General features: G+C 45.3%; 1 protein-coding gene across 1 annotated transcript in view; it reads left to right on the top strand.

Moving 5' to 3' along the window:
- The window catches only part of LOC143984335 (NADH-cytochrome b5 reductase 1-like), a 113581-nt gene extending 88575 nt beyond the window's left edge, over positions 1 to 25006 (top strand). The window contains exons 7-8 of the mRNA XM_077484574.1: positions 17479 to 17578; positions 23897 to 25006. Coding sequence (XP_077340700.1) covers positions 17479 to 17578; positions 23897 to 24069 — 273 coding nt within the window. The 3' untranslated portion in view covers positions 24070 to 25006. The remainder of the gene's footprint in view (positions 1 to 17478; positions 17579 to 23896) is intronic.
- The last annotated feature ends 1161 nt before the right edge of the window (positions 25007 to 26167 follow it).

Here is a 26167-nt window from a genome sequence, read left to right as displayed (position 1 = left end):
GCCTAGAGCTGAATCACACAGCAACGCACTGTGCGTTCCTGTGCAATTCACATGTGGGTCTGTGCAGTGCAATTTCAAGCTCATTCATTTTGAAAGGGCTAACATTGCAATGCATCAATGGAGTGTATACACTACTTTTTAACATGCACTGCAACCAGATCACGTGGTGATCCAGGGCTGGCAGGTGCAGGGCAAATACACTACGTATACCCTAGCCTCTTTGTATACCTTAGCCTCTCTGCATAGGGGTGGGACCGGGGTTGGGGCTGAAGGAGGGACCAGGGGTGGGGCTTAAGGGGGCCCCATCAGGTATTCTGTACGGGCCCCATGATTTCTATCAGCGGCCCTGCTTACCTGGATTGCATGATGCAAGAACAAGGAATTGTGACAGTTGTTGTGATTCAAAATACTGCTCTGTGACGATAAACTTTATCAAGCCGCCAACACAGCTTCTAGACAAAAAAAGCGTGAATAACAGAAAAAATAAATGTGTAGCGCTATGATAAAAGTATAAAATTATACAGATCAAAGAAGAAAACTATTCCTTAATAATAGTTAAACATAAGGACCAGAAACTTTTTCCAAAGGTGTACATAAAGTATAAATAAACTAATATATATATGAAAATATATAAAGTGAAAATCTATATAAAAAAAATAGGAAAAAATTATTAAACAAGTGCTTGTGCCAAACAAATCTCAAAAATATAAGAGGGGGCATACCAGAGGACTTGGACTTGGTGAGACGTACGTCACCCAAGTCTCCACTGGGATCTCTCCAATATTATGGATATTCCTTTATCTGAGCTTGTAGGGCCACATCAAGTTGGATAAACAGAGTTTTTCCTTCAGATTTACCAAAACCATATAATATGAGGTCAAACCTTAGGCGTTTCAATTCGTATGCAATCAGGCCGGCCCTCGCACTACATGGTTTTGGTAAACCTGAAGGAAAAACTCTGCAGAAAAACTGATAGTGTGTATGGAGCTTTACTGTCAAATGTAAGATGGAATGATGATCTCGTACATGGAACCATAAAAGTAAAAACCCAACATAGCGTAATATTGTCATGTAGAAAAAAAAATTTTTAATTAAAAAATAGACGAAAACTCAAATTTTGTAAGTATCAACAAGCAACATGTACAATAACACAGAGATAGCGGTATCTGCAGAGGAATCCACCGACACGTTTCAGCTAAAAAGCCATTACCTGGGGTGAGATGACGCAGTTTTAGCCGAAACGCGTCGGGTGGATTCCTCTGCAGCTACCGCTATCTCTGTGTTCTTGTACATGTCGCTTGTTGATACCTAGAAAATTTGAGTTTTCTTCAAATTTTTAATTAAAACATTTTTTTCTACGTGACAATATTACGCTATGTTGGGTTTTTACTTTTATGGTTCCATGTACGAGATCATCATTCCATCTCACATTGGACAGTGACATTCTGTTTATCCAACTTGATGTGGCCCTAAAAGCTCAGATAAAGGAATATCCATAATATTGGAGAGATCCCAGTGGAGAGATTCCATATACAAAGCCTACAAGACTTGGGTGACGTACGTCTCACCAAGTCCAAGTCCTCTGGTAAGCCCCCTCTATTCTCACGGTGATGGCGGTGTTGCACATTAGAAGAGTACGTAGCCTTTGAAAGCAACCTTTGGAAAATTGACTTCTCTACTTATTCACCATTGGACATTATATTTTTGTTTGGCACAAGCACTTGTTTAACCACTTCAATACAGGGCACTTATACACCTTCCTGCCCAGACCAATTTTGAGCTTTCAGCGCTGTCGCACTTTGAATGACAATTGCGCGGTCATGCTACATTGTACGCAAACTAAATTTTTATCATTTTGTTCCCACAAATAGAGATTTCTTTTGGTGGTATTAGATCCCCTCTGGGATTTTTATTTTCTGCTAAACAAATAAAAAAAGACCAAAAATCTTGAAAAAAAAAACATGTTTTTTTGTTTCAGTTACACAATTTTGTAAATAAGTAAGTTTTCTCCTTCACTTATGGGCACTGATGGGGCTGCAGTGGTGGGCACTGATAAGGCGGCACTGATGGGCACCGATGAGGTGGCACCAATGAAGTGGCACTGATAGGCGCACTGATAGGTGGCACTGATATGCGACACAGATAGACACTGATAGGTGGCACAAATAGGCACTGATAGGTGGCACGGATTGTCATGGATAGGTGGCACAGATTGGCATGGATGGGCAGCATGGATAGGTGGCACAAATGAGCATGGATAGGCAGCATGGATGGGCATGGATAGGCGGCACGGATGGGCATGGATAGGCGGCATGGATAGGCGGCATGGATAGGCGGCACGGATGGGCATGGATAGGCGGCACGGATGGGCATGGATGGGCACTGATAGGTGGCTAGGATGGGCACTGATAGGTGGCATGGATAGGCACTGATAGGCGGCATTGTAATATAAAGTATTGTAGGAATGGATGCCAATCAGTGCCAAACAATAATGCATGCCAATCAGTGATGCCCATTGTGGGCACTGATTGGCATCCATTATGGGCCCTGATTGGCATTCATTATGGGCCCTGACTGGCATCCCTGGTGGTCTAGGGGGGCATACCTGGTGCTGGGCATCCCTGGTGGTCCAGTGTGGGCATCCTCGGGGGCGCTGTACTGATAATCGATCAGCACAGACCCCCCCTGTCAGAGGAGCAGCCGATCGGCTCTCCTCTACTCGCATCTGACAGGCGCGAGTGAGGAAAAGCCGATCACCGGCTCTTCCTATTTCCACTGTGATCAGCTGTGATTGGACACGGCTGATCACGTGGTAAAGAGTCTCCGCCGGAGACTCTTTACCAAGATAGTAGTTGCAGGGTGTCAGACTGACACACCGCAACAACGATCGCCGCGATGTGTGCCCCCGGGGGCGTGCAGCGGCTTAATATCCTGATCACGTCATATGACGTCCGGTCAGAATATTAAAACCACGTTGCCACCGTCATTTTGCTATATGACGGGCGGCAAGTGGTTAATAGTTTTTTTCCATTTTTTTAATATAGATTTTCACTTTATATATTTTCATATATATATTAGTTTATTTATACTTTATGTACACCTTTGGAAAAAGTTTCTGGTCCTTATGTTTAACTATTATTAAGACCCCTTTCACACCACACCGCCCAGAGCGTGGGCAGTAAAACGCCGCTATTTTTAGCGGTGTTTTACCGCCGGATTTGACACTACACATAATGGTGCATCTTCTTTAGGGCGGATTGCAGGCGCTATTTCTAACGCTATAGCGCCTGCAAAAGGCTCTGGTGTGAAAGGGGTCTAAGGAATAGTTTTCTTCTTTGATCTGTATAATTTTATACTTTTATCATAGCGCTACACATTTATTTTTTCTATTGTGACAGTTGTTGCCAGAGGCTAAAGCAGGAAAAGGTCCAACCTTTTGCTCCATCAGGATACTTTGTACTCCGATGCTCCTTCTCCACAGCAAAGGCAAACCAGTAGTGTAGACCTTGTTGCTCCCTAGTTGAATCTTTAGCCATAGCAATAACTAATAACAGCATCAATATCTCCAATCAGTGAAACACAGGCATATAGCATATAGCACTAGTTTTAAGATGTAGGGTGATTTTTTGGTTAATTGTTATGCTTATTATAGGAATGTATTATTGTATGATGATATAGTAAAACAAAAAGGTTATTTTCTGGTACATGGTGATAGGTACTAACTCTAAAAATGTGGGGGCTTTTATGCAAGAAACTAAGCATATTCTGTAATATACAATATGAATTCCAGTCTGGAGATCAATTCAGGATTAATTCATGAGAAACATGCTTTATGTAACACAAAGGCATTATTAAAGTGTCACTCTGTCAATGTTCCAATATATTGAAAAGAAAAAAAATATAAAAACAATCTATCGAACACTAAAATGTGATCTGGGGAACTGTTGTTAATAGCAATCAAGTACAACCATTAAATACAGTGCCTTGAAAAAGTATTCATGCCCCTTGAAATTTTCCACATTTTCTCACGTTACACCCAAAAGCATAAATGTATTTTGGTAAATAGTTGGGAAGTGGAAGGAAAATGATTAATGGGTTTCAAAATTTTTGGGGAAAGAATATGGCACAACTGCAAACCTACCAAGACATGGCCTTCCACCTAAACTGAAAGGCGGGTAAGGAGAAGATTAATCAGAGAAGCAGCAAAGAGGCCAATGGTAACTCATGGAGGAGCTGCAGAGATCCACAGCTCAGGTGGGAGAATCTGTCCACGGGGCAACTATTAGTCGTGCACTCCACAAATCTGGTCTTTATGGAAGAGTGACAAGAAGAAAGCCATTGTTGAAAGAAAGCCATAAGAAGTCCAGTTTGCAGTTTGCGAGAAGCCATGTGGGGGTCACACAAACATGTGGAAGAAGGTGTCTGGTCAGATGAGACCAAAATTTAACTTTTTGGTCTAATAGCAAAACACTATGTGTGGTGGAAAACGAATGCCCCATACACACAAGTGGAAATTCCGACAGCAAAAGTCAGATGAGAGCTTTTGGTCCGAAAATGCAACTGTGTATGCCCCATCGGACTTTTGCTGGCGGAATTCCAGCCAGCAAAAGATTGAGAGCATGTTTTAAATTTTTCAGTCGGAAAAAGTTCCGATCGTAAATTCCGATCATCTGTACCAATTCCGACACGCAAAATTCCTACGCATGCTCGGAAACAATTCGACGCATGCTCGGAAGCATTGAACTTAATTTTCTCGACTCCTTATAGCGTTGTACATCACCGTGCTCTTGACGGTCGAAAGTTCAGCAAACTTTTGTGTGACCGTGTGTATACAAGCCAAGCTTGAGCAGAATTCCGTCGGAAAAACCATCCAAGATTTTTCAGACAGGAATTCCACTTGTGCGTGCGTGGCATTACATTACACTGCACATCACCCTGAACACACCTTTGCCACTGTGAAACATGGTGGTGGCAGCATCATGTTGTGGGGATGCTTTTCTTCAGCAGGGACAGGGAAGCTGGTCACAGTTGATGGAACGATGGATGGAGCCAAATACAGAGCAATCTTAGAAGAAAACCTGTTAGAGTCTGCAAAAGACGAGACCGGTGGCGGAGGTTCACCTTCCAGCAGAACACTTCACAATTATGTGCCACTTAGTGTTGGTCTATCACATTAACTTCCAATAAAATACATTTAAGTTTTTGGTTGTAATATGTCAAAATGTGGGAAATTTTATGAATACTTTTTAAGGCACTGTATAACGGTTCTCACACAGAGTCACTGTATTTTATGGTTTTGAGGCAATACCAGATTCAATTTGGATTAAACAGAGAGGGAGTCTGTGTTATTACTTCTGTATTGTGGTGCAGGGTTTACACTTGCATCCATGTGAAGATGACATTCGAGTAAAAGAAATTATATTTTTACTTTAAGTGGAGTTCCACCCAAAAAAAATTAATTTATGTGCATAAAAAAATAAAAAATAAAACATTTGGAGAATTTTTTTTTTTTAACTCACCTGCTCATTCCTGTTTCTAGGGGGTCCCTCGTAGTCTGCCTCCAACGCCTTGACATCACTTCCCTCGGTGTAGGAAGGGAGATCAGCTCTGCCGCCTCTCTCTTATCAATCATCTGGAACACGTCACAGGTCCCAGATGATTGCGCGGCCAATCACGGCATGCTGCGCCGCTTGCGCATGCACAGTGTTTTCCCGGCTGTGAAGCCACAGTCGGGCGTCCACAGTTACAATACCGGCGCCACCGAGCGGAGGGGGAGACGAGTGGGACTTCGATCCCCTGCATTGCTGAACCCTGGGACAGGTAAGTGTCCGGGAGTCAGCAGCTGCAGTATTTGTAGCTACTGGCTTTTAATTTTTGTGGAACTCCGCTTTAAGTAATCCTACTGAAACCCCAATGGGGGCCAATGACCAAACACCTGTCAGGGATAATAACCTATTACCAACTCCTTCCAAAACATAAAAACAAGTTTTGGCTGGAATTGAGCTTTAAAGCGGAGTTCCACCCTAAAGTGGAACTTCCGCTCATCGGAACCCTCCCCCCCTCTGGTGTCACAGTTGGCACCTTTCAGGGGAGAGGGGGCCTCGGCTGCCGACATCGCTGGACCCTGGGACAGGTGAGTGTCCATTTATTAAAAGTCAGCAGCTGTAGTATTTATAGCTGCTGGCTTTTAATATTTTTTTTCTAGTGGACTCCCTCTTTAAATATTTAAAGTGGAACTTTACTCTTAACAACGTGATAAAAAAAAAAAAGAATGTTTTTTAGCAAGAAACATACATTTCACATTAATAATTATGCTACCAAAATGAGTGTGTGCTGTAAATTGCCTCCAGCATTCTTCCTGTTTCTTCTTGCTGGAGGCTGCCATTTTGATGAATCCCAAAGCCCCTGGTAAACTTTTAGGCTGTCAGCAGTTCGGCCTAAACAATTTCAGGACAGTGCCTAAAAATAGAGACCAACTGAACATGTGCAGAGCAGTGTGAAACTAAGTATTACTGGATTGTATACAGTATAGGCACTTTTATTTAATGTTTTACATAGATATACATGCAAAAGGGACCAGCCTGAAGTGAACTAGCAGGCCTTAAAGTGGTTGTAAACCCTTACAAACCACTTTGACCTACAGGTAAGCCTAGATTAAGGCAAGAAATATCAAGAAATATCAAGAAACATCTCCTAAACCTATATGGTTTAGGAGATATTTGGCCGAAAACAGGCACCGCTGTCTACGGCGCAGGCGGACTGAGCGCGGCATTCTCAACGACGGAGCTGCCGCGCGTGTCGGCTCCCGTGCCGAATGACAGCGGCGGAGCTGCGGGACTCCACCAAGAAGAAGGATGCGGCGGACTACAGGGGACAGCGGCTCCTGTGTCAGGTAAGTGACACATAATGGACTACTATGCGATGCATAGTAGTCCATTATGCTTTGCCTTTGCAGGGAATGAAAGAGGAAGTAAACTCCTCAGGGTTTACTTCCTCTTTAATTTTCTAACTAAAGTTTCACTTTAAGACCCCTTTCACACTGAAGGCCTTTTCAGGCACTTTAATTTACAGGAGCTATAAACAGCGCCTGTAAAGAGCCTGAAAAAATGCCTCGTCTGCAATCCTAGTGTGAAAGCCAGAGCGCTTTCACACTAGGGCGATGCGCTGGCAGGACGTCAAAAAAAGTCCTGCAAGCAGCATCTTCGAGATGCTTTAGGAGCGGTGTATACGCCGCTCCTAAAGCACCCCTGCCCATTGAAATCAATGGGCAGCACTGCCGAAGCGCCTGCTAAGCGTCTCGGCGGTGGCACTTTGCGGGTGCTTTTAACTAGAGGTCGACCGATATATATATATATATATTTGGCATTTTTTAATTAATCGGCATCGGCCGATTGTGCTGATAAAAAAGCCGATTACATGTTCAGTGCGACTTGCAAAAGACTTCTGTAATAGAAGTCAATGTAAGTTACCTGAAGACATCAGTGAAGGACTTTCCTCCTCTCTGGGCAGGCTGCCAAGAAAAGATCAGAGAGATACAATGTTTCTTCTTCAATGGGCTGAACTCCCTGTGTAGAAGTTCTCAGTTTAACCATTTAAAGACTAAATCTTTTCTGACACTTGTTGCTTACAAGTAAAAATCCAGTATTTTCTGCTAGAAAATCACTCAGAACCCCCAAAAATTATATATATTTTTTTAGCAGAGACCCTAGGGTCCGTTTTTTTTTTGTCCAAAAGTTTTGAGTACCTGTTTTTGTGTATTTAATAAATTGTTTTTTGTTTTTTTTTAATCTAAATTATACATACAAGTGAATTGATTGGAGGTTTGTTTTGTTTAACCACTTCCCAACCAGCGCACGACGATGTACGTCGACAGAATGGCACGGGCAGGCATATTGGCGTACAGGTACGTCCAATATTCGATGCCGCCCTGCCATCGGGAGCGCGCCGCCGGCGGCGCGCTCCCGCGCTGGTCGGGACCCCCGTGAGTCCGGTCGTGGGACCCGCGGACTCGATCGCCACGGGCATCCCCGCGATCGTCTCACGGAGCGCCGAATGGAGGAAATGCTGTATAAACAACATTTCTCCATTCTGCCTAGCAACTAGTGACTAGTGATGGCCGAACGGTTCGCCCGGCGGTCGTTTCGCGGCGAATTTCCGACATTCGCGGTCCGCACGTTCGAACGCCTTTTTCCGTCGTTCGCCGCGGCGGACTTACGTGTTTAATGTATACAAGAACTTTAACCTTTGGTGACACGTTTATCATGTGATACAGGACAGCCAATTGAGACATGACAGCACATGGACACTTGTACATTCCCCCTAACCTATAAATACACCCGATCCGGTGGCCATTTTACATTCTTTCTTCTGTTAAGATAGGGACAGGTTCCTGTGTGGAGTAGGGAGAGATAAACCACTAGCTATTTGGTACACAAAAGTTCTTTTCAGGACTGGTATAGGTGTTAGGTGTTGATAGGTTTGCTGTGCTGCTGATTCTTGCAGCAGCCTGAGTGTCTTTTGTTAGTTTAGAGAAAGGGAAAGGACGGTGTATGCTACAGGGACAGCCAGATTAGTCTTTCATCATCATCATCATCATCATCATCATTAGCTGTTACTATCAAGGTCCACAAAAGAGCTGTTCCAGTAACCACTAATCGTTCTCTTTTTTTGCCAATTTGTATAGGGACAGGAAGGAAGCAGTGTTGTCAGGCAGTGAGGGTAATTTTAAAGACTTGCTGTTATTATTAGTTCCACAAAGGTTCTTTTCAGGACTGGTATCAGTGGTACAGTAATAGGCTTGTACATGTATAATATTCTTTCTTCCAAATATAGAAAGGATATTATACTTGACTGCTGCCCTTCTGCTGCAGTCTGCTAAACATTCACAACTCACTTGTTCCACAAAAGTTCTTATAAGGACTGGTAACTTGGTATAGGGTGCTACGGTACATAGGCTTGAGTGCGGTACAGTCTGCTGTTCTGTAAGGACCGCTATCGGTCCACAATAGATAGGGTTGACGTGCACCACTGCTGACCGCTGCCCTATACTGCAGCAGTCCTTCAGCGGTATAGGGACTGACGTACAGTCTGCTAATCACTAACACACAACCTGCTTGTTCCACAAAAGTTCTTATAAGGACTGGTAACTTGGTATAGGGTGCTACGGTACATAGGCTTGAGTGCGGTACAGTCTGCTGTTCTGTAAGGACCGCTATCGGTCCACAATAGATAGGGTTGACGTGCACCACTGCTGACCGCTGCCCTATACTGCAGCAGTCCTTCAGCGGTATAGGGACTGACGTACAGTCTGCTAAACACTAATACACAACCTGCTTGGTCCACAAAAGTTCTTATAAGGACTGGTAACTTGGTATAGGGTGCTACGGTACATAGGCTTGAGTGCGGTACAGTCTGCTGTTCTGTAAGGACCGCTATCGGTCCACAATAGATAGGGTTGACGTGCACCACTGCTGACCGCTGCCCTATACTGCAGCAGTCCTTCAGCGGTATAGGGACTGACGTACAGTCTGCTAAACACTAATACACAACCTGCTTGGTCCACAAAAGTTCTTATAAGGACTGGTAACTTGGTATAGGGTGCTACGGTACATAGGCTTGAGTGCGGTACAGTCTGCTGTTCTGTAAGGACCGCTATCGGTCCACAATAGATAGGGTTGACGTGCACCACTGCTGACCGCTCACCTATACTGCAGCAGTCCTTCAGCGGTATAGGGACTGACGTACAGTCTGCTAATCACTAACACACAACCTGCTTGTTCCACAAAAGTTCTTATAAGGACTGGTAACTTGGTATAGGGTGCTACGGTACATAGGCTTGAGTGCGGTACAGTCTGCTGTTCTGTAAGGACCGCTATCGGTCCACAATAGATAGGGTTGACGTGCACCACTGCTGACCGCTGCCCTATACTGCAGCAGTCCTTCAGCGGTATAGGGACTGACGTACAGTCTGCTAAACACTAACACACAACCTGCTTGGTCCACAAAAGTTCTTATAAGGACTGGTAACTTGGTATAGGGTGCTACGGTACATAGGCTTGAGTGCGGTACAGTCTGCTGTTCTGTAAGGACCGCTATCGGTCCACAATAGATAGGGTTGACGTGCACCACTGCTGACCGCTGCCCTATACTGCAGCAGTCCTTCAGCGGTATAGGGACTGACGTACAGTCTGCTAAACACTAATACACAACCTGCTTGGTCCACAAAAGTTCTTATAAGGACTGGTAACTTGGTATAGGGTGCTACGGTACATAGGCTTGAGTGCGGTACAGTCTGCTGTTCTGTAAGGACCGCTATCGGTCCACAATAGATAGGGTTGACGTGCACCACTGCTGACCGCTCACCTATACTGCAGCAGTCCTTCAGCGGTATAGGGACTGACGTACAGTCTGCTAATCACTAACACACAACCTGCTTGTTCCACAAAAGTTCTTATAAGGACTGGTAACTTGGTATAGGGTGCTACGGTACATAGGCTTGAGTGCGGTACAGTCTGCTGTTCTGTAAGGACCGCTATCGGTCCACAATAGATAGGGTTGACGTGCACCACTGCTGACCGCTGCCCTATACTGCAGCAGTCCTTCAGCGGTATAGGGACTGACGTACAGTCTGCTAAACACTAATACACAACCTGCTTGGTCCACAAAAGTTCTTATAAGGACTGGTAACTTGGTATAGGGTGCTACGGTACATAGGCTTGAGTGCGGTACAGTCTGCTGTTCTGTAAGGACCGCTATCGGTCCACAATAGATAGGGTTGACGTGCACCACTGCTGACCGCTCACCTATACTGCAGCAGTCCTTCAGCGGTATAGGGACTGACGTACAGTCTGCTAATCACTAACACACAACCTGCTTGTTCCACAAAAGTTCTTATAAGGACTGGTAACTTGGTATAGGGTGCTACGGTACATAGGCTTGAGTGCGGTACAGTCTGCTGTTCTGTAAGGACCGCTATCGGTCCACAATAGATAGGGTTGACGTGCACCACTGCTGACCGCTGCCCTATACTGCAGCAGTCCTTCAGCGGTATAGGGACTGACGTACAGTCTGCTAAACACTAATACACAACCTGCTTGGTCCACAAAAGTTCTTATAAGGACTGGTAACTTGGTATAGGGTGCTACGGTACATAGGCTTGAGTGCGGTACAGTCTGCTGTTCTGTAAGGACCGCTATCGGTCCACAATAGATAGGGTTGACGTGCACCACTGCTGACCGCTGCCCTATACTGCAGCAGTCCTTCAGCGGTATAGGGACTGACGTACAGTCTGCTAAACACTAATACACAACCTGCTTGGTCCACAAAAGTTCTTATAAGGACTGGTAACTTGGTATAGGGTGCTACGGTACATAGGCTTGAGTGCGGTACAGTCTGCTGTTCTGTAAGGACCGCTATAGGTCCACAATAGATAGGGTTGACGTGCACCACTGCTGACCGCTCACCTATACTGCAGCAGTCCTTCAGCGGTATAGGGACTAAGAGTTTTGTCACAGGGTCATTTAAAAAATGACATGCAGAGGAAGAGGCAGGCCCTTCCGCAGGGGTGGTAGGGGTAGGGCAGGAGCAACAGGCTTGAGCCAAAGTGGGAAGTTGCAGAAGGTGCGTTCAATTACTTTAAAGGATGCACCAGACTTGGTTGAGTGGCTCGCTCAGCCTTACTCTTCTGCACCCTCCTCATCCTCTCGATCTGCACCCTCTTCTTCACTCTCTGCTATGTGCACCCCCAAAGACACTACCACCAACAACACGACCACCACCACCACCACCACATACCTTCCGCTTGAGTCACTGGAATTATTTTCCGATCCATATCAAGAGGACATTTCTGATGCGCAGCCACTCTTGGTATTGGATCAGGAAGAGGAGGTAGCAACAAGCGCTACTCAGCAGTCTGACGCCAGTACCCAGATCAGCCCAAGGAGGAGGTTGGTCCCCGGTGTTGCTGCCTACTCTACTTATAGCGGTGGGGAAGGTGACGTTGATGATGACGTGTCTAGTGATGTCACGTGGGTGCCCACAAGAGAGGAAGAGGAGGGGAGTTCAGAGGGAGATATGGACCAGCAGATAGGGAGGAGAAGCAGCAATGACTTACATTGCACAGCAGGGACAAAGCAGACTGCAAATGTATCAGGAGCGAGTCATCGACCATGTACGGTCACATCTGGCGCTCCCAGGACACCGGCACATGGCTCCGCAGTGTGGGCTTTTTTTAACGTGTCCGCTGCTGACAATAGCGTTGCCATCTGCAATCTTTGCAGTCAACGCGTTAGTCGCGGTAAGCCCAATACTCACCTAGGGACGACCGCCTTAAGAAGGCACATGAGCAGCCATCACCGAGCCCAGTGGGAGCAACGGAACACACAAAGCCACACTGCAGGCTCTCACCGTCCAGCCTCGTCTTCTACTTCTCCTTCTCCTCTCTCCTCACAATTGTCCTCCACTCCACCTTCCATCACGCCAAGCTCACATTTTTCTGCAAAAAGGCAGGCTTCCGTGGGCCTAATGTTTGAGCGTAAAAAAATGATGACGCCGGATAACCCTCTTGCCCAACGGTTGGCGGCTGGCTTGTCAGAACTCATAGCCCGCCAACTACTGCCATATAAACTGGTGGACTCGGAGGCCTTTCGCAAATTTGTGGCCATTGGAACACCACAATGGAAGGTCCCAGGAAGGAAGTATTTCTCAGAGAAGGGCATCCCAGAGCTATATGGCCATGTTCAGCGGCAAGTGAATGTATCTCTGGCACACAGTGTCGGTGCCAAGATACATCTGACCACAGACACGTGGTCTAGCAAACACGGGCAGGGAAGGTATATCAGTTTTACTGCCCACTGGGTGAACCTTCTGACGGCCGTCAAGCATGTAACCCGTGGCACCCGTGTAGATTTGGTTTTACCGCCACGGATTGCATGCAGGCCTGACTCTTCTTCTCCTCCTCCTACTCCATCCTCCTCCCTCTCCTCCTCAGCTGCCTCCTCCTTTTCCGCTGCTAGCGTCTCTTCCACTGCACCGCCCAAGCTCCCCAGAACCTATTCCACATGCCAGGTGAGACGTTGCCATGCCGTGCTGCGTCTGTTGTGCCTGGAAGCAAAGAGCCACACTGGCCCGGCACTCCTTTCAGCTTTGCGTTCACAGGCAGATGAGTGGCTAACACCGCTCAATTTGACAGTTGGTAAAGTGGTGTGTGACAACGGTGCCAATCTGCTTAGCGCATTGAAACAGGGCAAAATCACGCACGTGCCGTGCATGGCACACGTCTTAAACTTGGTCGTGCAGCGATTCCTTGTCAAATACCCTGGGGTCCAGGACATCTTGCGGCAGGCAAGGAAAATCTCGGCCCATTTCAGAAGATCTTACACGGCCATGGCTCGCCTTGCTGACATTCAGCGGCGACACCATCTGCCGGTCAGACGTCTTATTTGCGATTGCCCGACGCGATGGAACTCAACCTTCTATATGCTTGATAGGCTGCTCCAGCAGAAACGTGCAGTTAACGTCTACCTGTATGAACTCTGCGAAAGAAACGGTTCTGGGGAGCTGGGTTTTTTTTCACCGCGCCAGTGGCTGCTCATGCGCGACACATGCAGACTTCTGCGGCCATTTGAGGAGATCACCAAACTGGTCAGTCGCAGCCATGGCGCCATCAGTGACATGGTACCTTATGCCTTCTTTCTGGAGCGTGCATTGCGTCGTGTCATTGATCAGGCTGTGGAGGAGCAGGAGCGGGAAGATGAGGAAGTCGCAATGCTGGATGAATTCCCAGGGGGGGCTACTCTATCTGAGACAAGTCAACAACAGGAGTCTGATGAGGAGTCAGAGGAGGATGGTGCCGGGGCGGATGAGCAGGAGCAAGAAGAGCATGCTTTAAACCTTTCTGGGATCCCTGTTGTGCGAGGATGGGGAGAGGAGAATGAAGAGGACGACATTATCCTGGATGATGAGCAGGAGCCAGGCCACCACACCGCTTCCACTTTAGTGCAAATGGGGGCCTTCATGCTCCAGTGTTTTAATAGGGACCCCCGTATAAAAAGCATGAGGGTCAAGGACCAGTACTGGGTGGCAACGTACTTAGACCCCCGGTACAAACACAAAATGGCGGAAATGTTACCGCCGTCGCAGAGGGCTGTCAGAATGCAGCACTTCCAGGCCTTGCTTCGAGAAATGCTGCATTCTGCTTTTGCGTGCGCTGGCAGAGGAGCAATTCCCACTCCCAGAGAAGGATTTGCGGGTACCAATCCAACAGCGCCTGCAAGAAGAGGCCGGTTTGAAGATGTGTTGGTGACTTCGGATATGAGGTCATTCTTTCAGCCGACCCATCGACAGGTGTCATCCGGATCCAGCATCAGGGAACGCCTAGACCGTCAGGTGTCCGACTACATTGGGTTAACGGCCGATGTGGACGCTCTGAGGAGTGATGAACCCCTAGACTACTGGGTGGGCAGGCTTGACCTCTGGCCAGAGCTTGCCCAATTTGCAATCGAACTGTTGGCTTGCCCCTCATCCAGTGTCCTGTCCGAAAGGACGTTCAGCGCAGCAGGGGGGATTGTGACCGATAAGCGTACTCGCCTAGCTCACCACAGTGTTAACTACCTCACATTTCTAAAAATGAATGAGGCATGGATCTCGGAGGAATTCAACACATGTGATCAGTAGACCATGTATATGTCTATAAACAATTTTTGGAATCAAGCACACAGACCTTCTTAATTCATTTGGCTCACTTCCCTGACCCAAAAAAGCACACCGTACTATATGCCCCTACCCTCCTCTTTGAAGAGGTTGAGCGGTGTCATATTTCTACTGGGGCTGCTTATTATGAGGGGTTCCCACCATCCCTGTGCTGTGCTGACTTCCTCCTGGGTGTTCTTATTATGAGGGGCTCCCACCATCCCTGTGCTGTGCTGACTTCCTCCTGGGGGTTCTTATTATGAGGGGATCACACCATCCCTGTGCTGTGCTGACTTCCTCCTGGGGCTGCTTACGGTGCTGCTGTCAGCGCTGTATGTCACGGAGCTGCTGTCAGCGCTGTATGTCACGGAGCTGCTGTCAGCGCTGTATGTCACGGAGCTGCTGTCAGCGCTGTATGTCACGGAGCTGCTGTCAGCGCTGTATGTCACGGAGCTGCTGTCAGCGCTGTATGTCACGGAGCTGCTGTCAGCGCTGTATGTCACGGAGCTGCTGTCAGCGCTGTATGTCACGGAGCTGCTGTCAGCGCTGTATGTCACGGAGCTGCTGTCAGCGCTGTATGTCACGGAGCTGCTGTCAGCGCTGTATGTCACGGTGCTGCTGTCAGCGCTGTATGTCACGGAGCTGCTGTCAGCGCTGTATGTCACGGAGCTGCTGTCAGTGCTGTATGTCACGGAGCTGCTGTCAGCGCTGTATGTCACGGAGCTGCTGTCAGCGCTGTATGTCACGGAGCTGCTGTCAGCGCTGTATGTCACGGTGCTGCTGTCAGCGCTGTATGTCACGGAGCTGCTGTCAGCGCTGTATGTCACGGAGCTGCTGTCAGCGCTGTATGTCACGGAGCTGCTGTCAGCGCTGTATGTCACGGAGCTGCTGTCAGCGCTGTATGTCACGGAGCTGCTGTCAGCGCTGTATGTCACGGTGCTGATGTCAGTGCTCTGTATTACGGTGCTGCTGTCAGTGCTCTGTATCTCCTGCACCCTCTTGTTTGCCTACCCTGGTCCCTGACCTTCCCTCTCCTCCATTGCCTTCATTAGCTCCATAGTCCTGAATTGTCAGAACAATTTCCCAAATAAAAAAAAAATGCTTGTAGTTATCGATCCCAAATTCACCTCATACATGTATTATGCTATTGTCCAGGTGGTGGGACTACGTGCTACCCCCTAATAATTACCCCGTGGCCGCAAATTCGACCTAAAGGTTTGCGAAATTCGCCTCCCATTGAAGTCAATGGAGCCCGCGGCGAACGGTCGTTTTCGCGAACGTTTGTGTCCGTTCGCGTTTCGCGTTCGCGAAACGTCCCGTCGGAAGTTCGTCCATCACTACTAGTGACGCTGATCTCTGCTCCATGTGATTGGAGCAGAGATCAGTGTTCACTAAATGAAAGCCCAACCCCCCCACAGTTAGTAACACACCCCTAGGAACACTTAACCCCTACACTGCCACCCACTGGTTAACCCTTTCACTGCCAGTGTCATTTACACAGGAATCACTGCATTTATATAGCAGTGATTACTGTATAAATGACAATGGTCCCAAAAATGTGTCAAAAATGTCCGATGGGTCCCCCACAATGTCGCAGTCACAATAAAAATCGCAGATCGCCGCCATTACTAGTAAAAAAAAAAATAATAAAAAATTATTAATAAAAATGCTATAAAACTATCCCTATTTTGTAAACGCTATAACTTTTGCGCAAACCAATCAATAATCGCTTATTGCGATTTTTTTTTACCAAAAATATGCAGAAGAATACGTATCGGCCTAAACTGAGGGAAATAAAATGTTTTTTTATATATTTTTGGGGGATATTTATTATAACAAAAAGTAAAAAATAACGCGTTTTTTTCAAAATTGTCGCTCTATTTTGTTTATAGCGCAAAAAATAAAAATCGCAGAGGTGATCAAATACCACCAAAAGAAAGCTCTATTTGTGGGAAAAAAAGGACGTCAATTTTGTTTGGGAGCCACGTCGCACGACCGCGCAATTGTCAGTTAAAGCGACGCAGTGCCGAATTGCAAAAAGTGGTCTGGTCTTTGACCAGCAAAATGGTCCGGTCTGCAAGTGGTTAATAAATGTGTAAGAAATTTTCTGCATCACTTATTAAGGCTGCTTTCACACTGGATCGGGCAGGCGTTGACGGTAAAACGCTGCAAGTTTTAGCAGCGATTTACCGTCATTTTAGCCCCGCTCGGCTGCTAGCAGGGCAGTGAAGCACTGCTGCAAAATCGCATTGCATGCGCTTCAGCAGTGGTGACCACTCATTTCAATGGGCAGGAGTGGTGGAGGAGTGGTTTACACCACTCCAAAGATGCTGCTTGCAGGATTTTTTTTTTATGTCCTGCCAGCGCATCTCCTCATTGTGAAAGCTTTCACACAGACTGCAGGGGAGCCGTCTTGAAGGCAATTTTTTTAGCACTATTTTTAGCTCAAAATCGCCTGAAAAACGCCCCAGTGTGAAAGGTGTCCAACTTAGATTTTATGAGATGAAGGGGAAAAAAAAAAGGGAAAAAATAAATAAAAATCGGCCTAACATATCGGCCCAAAAAAATCGGCATCATATATCGGCCATCGGCCGCCGCGATTTCTAAATATCGGCATCGGCCAGAGAAAAACCCATATCGGTCGACCTCTACTTTTAACCCCTTCAAAGCGCCTCTAAACCGATGGTAAAGCACCGCTAAAACTAGTATGAAAGGGCTCTAAGTGAGACAAAAATCTGTAGCTACAGTACAAGATTCAGAAAGCTGAAAACAATGTATTTATCTTTTCAGTCAGAACAAGACATAATACTGCGGCATGATCTTGACAACTTGCAAAAAGAGCACTCAGATCGCTTCACCCTCTGGTTTACTGTAGAAAATGCCCCTCAAGGTAAGCAAGGGTCTTTTTTAGGTGCCTGTATTACTGAACTACTACTGTCTTGTAGAATTGTTATGGTTATTTTACATTGCATGGAGTACAGCAGGGGAAATGGTACTTCCTGTTGCTTGGAGAGCCTAAAATGATATAAACCAGTTGGCTAAGCAGAGACCCTCAGAACCAAATGATGTCTTTACTGCTTTAGCTACAGCAATTGCTGTATATGTCACAGGCCAGAATAGCAAATAGATAACTGGCTAACATTTGATAAAGAGTTGGTAAGTAAAACTGCTTCAAGCATACTAAAATGATAAAGTCACTATTTTATTAAAGCAGTCGTAAACCCAAAAGAAAGCGTTTATTATGTTGCAATTATTATATGACCAAGTCTTGGATGTGGTGACTGCATTTGTTTTCTTTTTCAGGCTTTTTTCCTTTATTTTAACCTAATAAGCCTATCTTTTTCAGCAGAACAAGCTGTCCTGCAGATGTAACTGTTAGACGGTCGAGACAAACCATTTACACTGACAGGGGTCATTATATTAATCAGCTTTTAATTATTTATGAAAACCTTTATGCTAAAAGAAACAAAACTGTTACTGTAATGTAGCACACCCCCTAAGGAGCTGCAGATGAACTTAGAGGCCCCACATCTGCACAGCCAGGCACACCGAATTTTTATAGGCATTACAGAATCAGAGAACAGTCCGTGACATTGTTTTTGTTATTTATTGGGGGGGTTCATAACTTGGATAGGGATGGGAGGTTATGGGATGCCCACTTGACTTCAACAACAACTTCAGGGATATCTTCCTATATAAAGTCTATATACAGTCTCCTCTACTTTCTTCCTGCACACACTTGCTTGCTGGCTCCAGCTGAATCATTTTTAGTTGATCTGATAGGCTCTCAGTTAGAATTAAGCAGCAGCCCTTTACAGACCCAGACTCAGCCCGTTTTGTTGTGTAGCAAAAATACAGTGAACAGCCTGTACTCTTCCTCCACTGTGGCTACTGATCCCAGCACCACCTCTTCAGGCACGGACAACCAGGGGCGGATCCAGAGCCTAGTCTCGGGAGGGGCACTGCCAGAAAGATTTGCGGGCAATTTGTTAGGGCAGTGGCTGGTGTTGGCGCTTCAATCATCACAGCGCCATGGTTGATATGGTGTCAGGATGATTGAGGCGCATTATTTCTATTATTACATTGTAATATAAAATTAAATAGTTCAACTCACCATAATGCAGAATCAGTGGGAGCCCTGAGTGTGTCACTTGCCACCATCGCCTTGCCACTGTTGGCTGCCACCAAATGCAGATTGTCACTTGCCCCATCCCCTGCCACCAGATGTGGATTGTCACTTACCAATGTCGCCTGCCACAAGATGCGGATTGTCTCTTGCCAATGTCACCTGCCACAAGATGCGGATTGTCACTTGTCAGTGGTTGTGTCCCACTGGCAAGTGGGCAGTGAGAGATAATGTAATCTCTCTGCTGACCACGCCTGCACAGTGATGGCGGTGTTCTGTCACAAGCTGAGCTGTGGTGATGCAGGGTGAGAGATCATGTCAGAAAGCCGCTACTCATCAGAATATGCAACCAAAGTGATGCTGCATTGCGGCCATCTTGGTACACCCCCACTTGTTAGCAGTAAGCCTAGAGTTAGAAGTGGGCAAGCGGACATCTTTATACACCCACCAGAGTCTTGCTTTTCACAGTTATTTTTAACAGTAAACTCAACTTATTTAGTGAACTATACTAAATACAGTACTGTTAATAAATAACTGTGAAAAGCAAGACTCTGGTGGGTGTATAAAGATGTCCGCTTGCCGACTTATAACACTAGGCTTACTGTGGACGAGTGCAGGAGTACCAAGATGGCCGCAATGCAATGTCCCTTCAGTCACATATTCAGAAGGGGATCGGCTTCCTGACAACACCTGCCTGCTCGCTCAATCACACGCCCGCCCACCGGAATGATTGCTGAGTCAACCGCAGACTCACCCGCTCATTATTCTCGGGGGGAGCAACTGCCCCGTTGCTCCCCCCCCCCCGATCCGCCCCTGCGGACAACCCACCTGTAAAAAAAGGCAGGAAAGGAATCACTTTAGTAGGAAAAGTCACTTCAGCAGAGCACCACGGTTGAATAAAATTGCATTTATTTATAGAAAAAGCGCCATGTAATTAAACACCAACAAAAATCACGTGAAAAATCTTCCAAAAATACCTCTTCCTATCCGAATGACAGCTATAGCACGGGACCTACATTGCTGGGAGGCCGTCAATAGACATCCTCCCCTTTCCTCGCTCAATGAGACTCGGGTGATCAATCCCGGCCGCTTACCACATGATCAGCTGTCAGCCAATGACAGCTGATCCCGTGATGTAAACAGAAGTTGGTAATCCTTTTTCTTTTCTCCTCATGCTGACAGCGTGAGGAGAAAAAAAAGCCGATCACCGGTTTCTGTTGAAGAGACATCGGTCCCGAAGAGGAAGGGGCATAGCCGCCTCATATGTGCCAACCAGTACCGCCTGCTAGTGCCCACAGTGCCATCAATTGGTGCCCACCAGTTAATATCAGTGCTACCAATCAGTGCCAACTATCAATGCCCAAGAGTGCCACCTATCAATGCCCACCAGTGATGCCAATCAGTGCCTCATCAGTTCCATCTAGCAGTGCTGCCTATCAGTGTCACCTACCAGTGCCCAGTACTGCAACTCATCAGTGCCACCTATCAGTTCCATCTATCTGTGCCACCTCTCAGTGCTATCACTATCAATGCCCTTCAGTGCCACCCATCTGTGCCACCTCTCAGTGTTCACCAGTGCCGCCTCATCAGTGCCCACCAGTGCCTCATATTAGTGCCCATCAGTGCAACCTCATCAGTGTACATCAATGAAGGAGAAAAATTACCTGTTCGCAAAATGTTATAATAAAATATAAAACTGTTTTGTTTTTAAACTTTTCGGTCTTTTTTCTTTTCTTTTTTTGAACAAAAAATACAAAACACAGAGGTGATCGAATACCACCAAAAGAAAGCTCAAGTTGTGGGGGAAAAAAATGATAAAAATTTGGATACAATGTTACATGACCGCGCAATTGTCATTCAAAAAGTGAGAGCGCTGAATGCTGAAAATTGGTCTGGGCAGTAGGGGGTTTAAGTGCCCAATAAGCAAGTGGTTAAAAAAGACAAAGTTGTCTGGGGGAGGCTCACATCCATTCACCAAGCAGCCACACTTCAAAAACGATCTGAAATACTACCGATGACTAATTTAATTATAGCACTAATCAATTCATAAAAGATAAATTGGATGTGCATGTCCACCGGCGTGATATAAGATGTGCAAAGGTGTCTCGTACATTCAGGGACCACTCAACATTGCAGCTGAATTAAAAAGATATATACAAATGCAGGTACTTCTAGCAGTCATGATGCTCTGATCTCTATGGCTATGGGCTTTGACTGCAGATAATTTGGGTCACACACCCTGTTGATAATCTTTGTCAAGCATATTAGGAAAACCCTGGAGTTGGAGAGTTCTTAGGAGAAAGTTCAACAGTGGGAGGATGATGGTGGGAAATTACACCAGAGACGGGGAGGAGAGAGAGATAATTTCCATGGGGGTATATATCATAAGACAGTCAATAATGTGTAAATCATCTCACCACCGCTACCATCCACTGTTCAACCCCAATGAATCCTCTGGAGTTGCGGCTGAACACCACAGCAAGAAGGTTATTGGTTATAGGTTTGTTAAACTGCATTGATTCCACTTCCAAAGCGCACTTCCAGGGGTCACTGTGCCTCTGCCATACATCGCTGATGCTGCGGGATACAGCCATCCCTCCATCACTGATGTGCTGACGTCACGCTTACGCTACATTTTGCTAGCTGATTGTTGCTAGCTTCCTCAGAGCAAGGATGGGTAAGTGTGGTAATCTTAAATAGCAGCCAGATCATGTAGTTCCTATCAATGGCCGCTAGATGTCATCCTGACCTTTCTCCCAGTAACATTCAGCACTTTAAAAAAAAAAACAGTTGAGTGCATTTGACAGCCTTTGGTAATAGAAAGTGGAAAGTAATGGGAATAATCATTTATTTGTGATCTAAGATGGGATTTAAGGGGCTACATACAGAAAACCTCAGGATTAGCTATTAATCAATCAGAGGCTGCAGCTGCCCCTTTTTCTAGTCCTCCAGGCTAACTCTCCACACCAGTTCTACACACTGACTTTTCTCCAGCCTACCCGGCTGATTCTCAGGAGATCTCCCGGTGAAGGATGAAGACTTAGGGTCCGTTCACACAGGGGCAACACGACTTTGAGCGAGACTTTGGGAGGCAACTTGGACACGACTTGAGTATGAATCACAGCACGACTTGAGGCAACTTACAAGGCAACTTGAAGTTGCTTCCAGGAGAGGAGACTTTACCAGTGGCCAATCACATAATAATCAGCTCTGTGGGAGGGAGGGGTTTGCCTAGAAAACTATTTTTACTTCCTGGAAAGTTGCTTCAGTTAAGACAGGGGATCAGACTTGGAGGCAACTTCTATTGAAATCAATGGGTACAAGTTGCCTAGAAGTCGGATTGAAGTAGTACAGGAACCTTTTCTGAAGTCGGAGAGACTTCAGTAGTGTACATTAAGACGACTCTCATTCACTTACATTGATTTTATCATGTTGTGCGACTTGAGGCCACTTGGGATGACTTCAAGTCGGATCCAAAGTTGCTCCTGTGTGAATGGACTCTTAAGCACATCGCTGTCTTCAGAGAGACTGGCTACATGTAGCAGTCTCCCCCCTTGTCAGTCCCCAGCAGTGTTAATTTACTCGCGCTGTCAACACTTGCTCCGTGCCTCCAAGAAGGGCTTCCTCCCGTGTATTATGGCAGGATCCTTCCAGCACCTGAGCCCCAGGTCAAGGCAGGAAACCCCCCCCCAGACTAGGGGACACCCCTGAGGACACACGACAGCCTCCTCAGCGCTGTATCTCCATCTTCCACCTGACTACCCATGCTGGCCTATTTATGAGGTAAGCTCTGCCCCCTGCAAGCCCACTACTGGGGAATGGCTGAAGCCACATAAATATTCCAGGCAGCTCCTCATAACCTCTACCCACTAGCTTTAGAACATTCTCCAATGTCCCAGAAACAGGGGGAGGCAACAGAGGAGCTGTCAGGATGAGCCATCCTGCCCTGACTCACTAAAACCTGACCCAGATTCCACAGCTCAGGCTTAGCCCTGAGCTAACTAAAATGTACCTACTCTAACAGAAAACCTACACTACTCCTAGCACACACTTGAGGGTGCTACAGTAACCTCTTAAAAAAAATAAGCTTAATTTCTGCTAATACTTTATGAGTATTTAAATCTGCTTCTGCATCTAACACTACTACTACTGTTGCTCTTTCATACAGTGAGTGTAGGCACTCTAATACAGGAGGTGTGTTACTGGTCAGATCACCAGGTAAAAATAGGAGAAAAGTCTAAAAAAAGAAAATGAATGCAGCCACCACATCTGGTAAGTGGCAATATAGAAAACCAATGTGTTGGTTCAGTACCTAGGATGTAAATTGTGTTTAGAATTAATAAAATGATTTATGCAAAAATAGAAAAGAATATAAATATATGACAGCCTCAGTTGTAATGTGTACCCGTAAGAACACAATTTGGCTATTAATTGATAATCAACGGCGCTAGTCACAACTATCAATCATTTAAACAATCATTTAAACACCTCTAAATACCATATATAGTGCTTAACAGGGGGTTTTCTCTTACAATTTCCCTCTGAGTTTTATAAATTGGGTTGTCAACATCAAGTAGATCTAGCACAGGAGACACTGGACTTAAAGGGGACATGCCCCACAAGCGCATTTGACCATACTAGCAATAGTTGTTCATATCATTTTGGTTAGTGAACATCCATGTGGGGCACTATATGCACCATTCAGATCAAGCACCAAAGTTAAATAAATACAGCACACCTGCACATGAACGGTGTGCAATAGTGAATGGGACTTTTTTTTATGTTTTAAGCTGCAATATACCTGTATTACATTTTTGGTTTTGGGTTTAATACTGCTTTAAAGTAAATTCATTTTACTGTTTTGTTGTCAGGTCCAAAGTTGGATATGTTAGCTGGAAAAATGCATAATGCAATGCAGTCATTTTAGATGTGCAGTAAACATAGTGCTACAAACATAGTAATGATATCTGCGCTGAAGTAACACATGCCTGAAAATGTGTGTATTTTACTTTTTTTTTTTACGTTGCAAGTCTTATCAATGACTAATTCACTATTGTCTGCTTTTGCTTTGATTGCGTTAAGATTGGGAATACGGTAAAGGTTTCATTGATTCAAATATGATCCAAGAGCATCTACCACCTCCAGCTGACGACACCTTTATTCTGCTATGTGGACCACCCGCCATGATTAAACTGGCCTGTAAACCCAGTCTGGACCTATTAGGATATGATGAAAACATGTGTTTTGTTTACTAACAATAAATTAACTCTCTAAGCCCCCTCGTTCACACCGATGTGATTTGTTATGCGATACGACAGTTCCAAAGCACATGACAAGTCACACCCCATTATCGGCAATGGAACCGTTCAAATTGCAAGTTGCATAGACATCTGTTGTATGAAGTTGTAAGCTGCAATGAAATCTGCAGTGCAAATCGCACTGATGTGCGGCTCTGAAATATTGCTGAAGTAGTGCATTTTCAAAGCCGCACTGGTGTGAACGGGGGCTATGGTAGCAATTCATCCAGTATTTATATTTCACTTCTAGGAAAATGCCAGTAGATGAATTCACCCCCTGGTTTATTACATCTCCAAGCGACTCCACCAGTAACCTCCAAATACCAGATCACCTCTAAATGCCACAGATGTAACAGAAGTACACCATTATTCATTTTTAATTCTTCAAATTACATCCTCAGTGGATTGAATATTTATAGTAGATTATGAAGACATACCAAAGATATTAAAATCCAGGGGGTGATCCAACCTGTTAACATCCTTGACATATGTCTCACGTCTCATGATTTTAGGCATTTGTTGAATTTTCTAATAAATTTTAAAAATCTACGTGTCATTAAAAAACAAGAATACCAAAATAACTATAGCTTACTTTATTCCGTAGTGGATTCAATATTTACCTACAGTAATATTGAAGCATTGAGGGCTTCAATGCTAAATAAAAATGCATGCAGTGTTTCTTGCATATACTATAAATCTACATGTGGTGTTAGTGTGTTTATGACCTACAGACTTCACATGCTGGTAGGCTGGTTGTTCATAATCTTCCATACAAAAATCATTATGTAAAACATGCAGAATGCACGTTTGCCCTGCTAACATGGGTTGGGCAGCCTTTAGGTTTATTATTATTATTTCTGAGAAAATCAATATGATCTTCTGGTAAACGGTGCAGCCTAAAGATAACAATTTTTATGATGTGGAAATATATGAAATAAAAAAATGAAAAAAGAAATTAAAGTGATCATGTTTATATTGGCTTACTATCTTAATTTCCTAATTAACTATTGGATTTTTGATGCTTGTAGAATTGCATGCTGGGAAACCTGTACATATATAAAGTACAGTAGATGTAACCAGGGGTGGATTGACAACTCATGGGGCTCCCGGGCAATAGGAGATTATGGGGCCCCCAGGCAATCAGAGATTATGGGGCCACACAGTATACAATCACACAGTATACACAGATATGTTCCTATTGCTTCTATTGCCTGAGAAAGTACAGGAGAGGTGGAGCAGCTATAATCTCAAGATTTTTAGACCAAAAGGATGTCATAATCTTAAGATTTTTAGACCAAAAGGATGTCAGTAAGGGATATTTCAGAGACAGATGTAAAAAAAAAAAACAACAGATTTTTACATACTGTCCCTGGTTTTACTGTGGCTGGCAACCCTGATGGGGCCCCCTAGTGGCCTGGGGCCCTCGGGCAGTGCCCGAGTGGTTGAATGGTCAGTCGGCCCCTGGATGTAACCCCAAATTAAATTACATAAGTTTGCTAAACCACTGTAATTCATTAACAAGTGTTCTTAAAACACACACACACACAAACACACACACAGGTTCACTTTTTTCATCCTGTGTTGCATCTCAGTGCTTCTGAGCTCCTTCTGCCTTTTTCTAGCTATTATTTACATCCATGCACTTCACCGAGGGCTGCATAGTGATGCTCAGAGCAGCTTTCCAAATGGTGACAGCCAGGGGAAGAAAGAAAGCCTTTTTTGGGGAAAGGCCAGACACAACCAACTTAACCATTTAGGGACAGATTAAAGTGGGCTAAAGAAAGTATACAATTTAAAAAATGCTATGGTGCTCATTGATTGGTGGTCATAGAGAAATTTGTTCTTGAAGGATTTGGTTTTATGACACACCTTCACATCCTCCAGCATCAGCTTCATCCTAGTATTACAAAATAAGGTAATCATATGTAGCACCCTCTACTAGAAGGTAGGTGCTACCGTAGAATAGGATTTTTCTGGGTTTGGGAGATCAGTGTAGGCAAATTTAGACAGGCCTGTGCTGTAGGTTAGACCTGTGTGTTTTGATTTGAGAATGGGA

The sequence above is a fragment of the Lithobates pipiens genome, unplaced genomic scaffold, assembly GCF_037356315.1.
Source record: "Lithobates pipiens isolate NorthernLeopardFrog02 unplaced genomic scaffold, aLitPip1_a1.2 Scaffold_16, whole genome shotgun sequence".
NCBI lineage: Eukaryota > Metazoa > Chordata > Amphibia > Anura > Ranidae > Lithobates > Lithobates pipiens.
The sequence above is the reverse complement of the archived record's forward strand: the minus strand, read 5'-3'. Positions and strand labels throughout refer to the sequence as shown.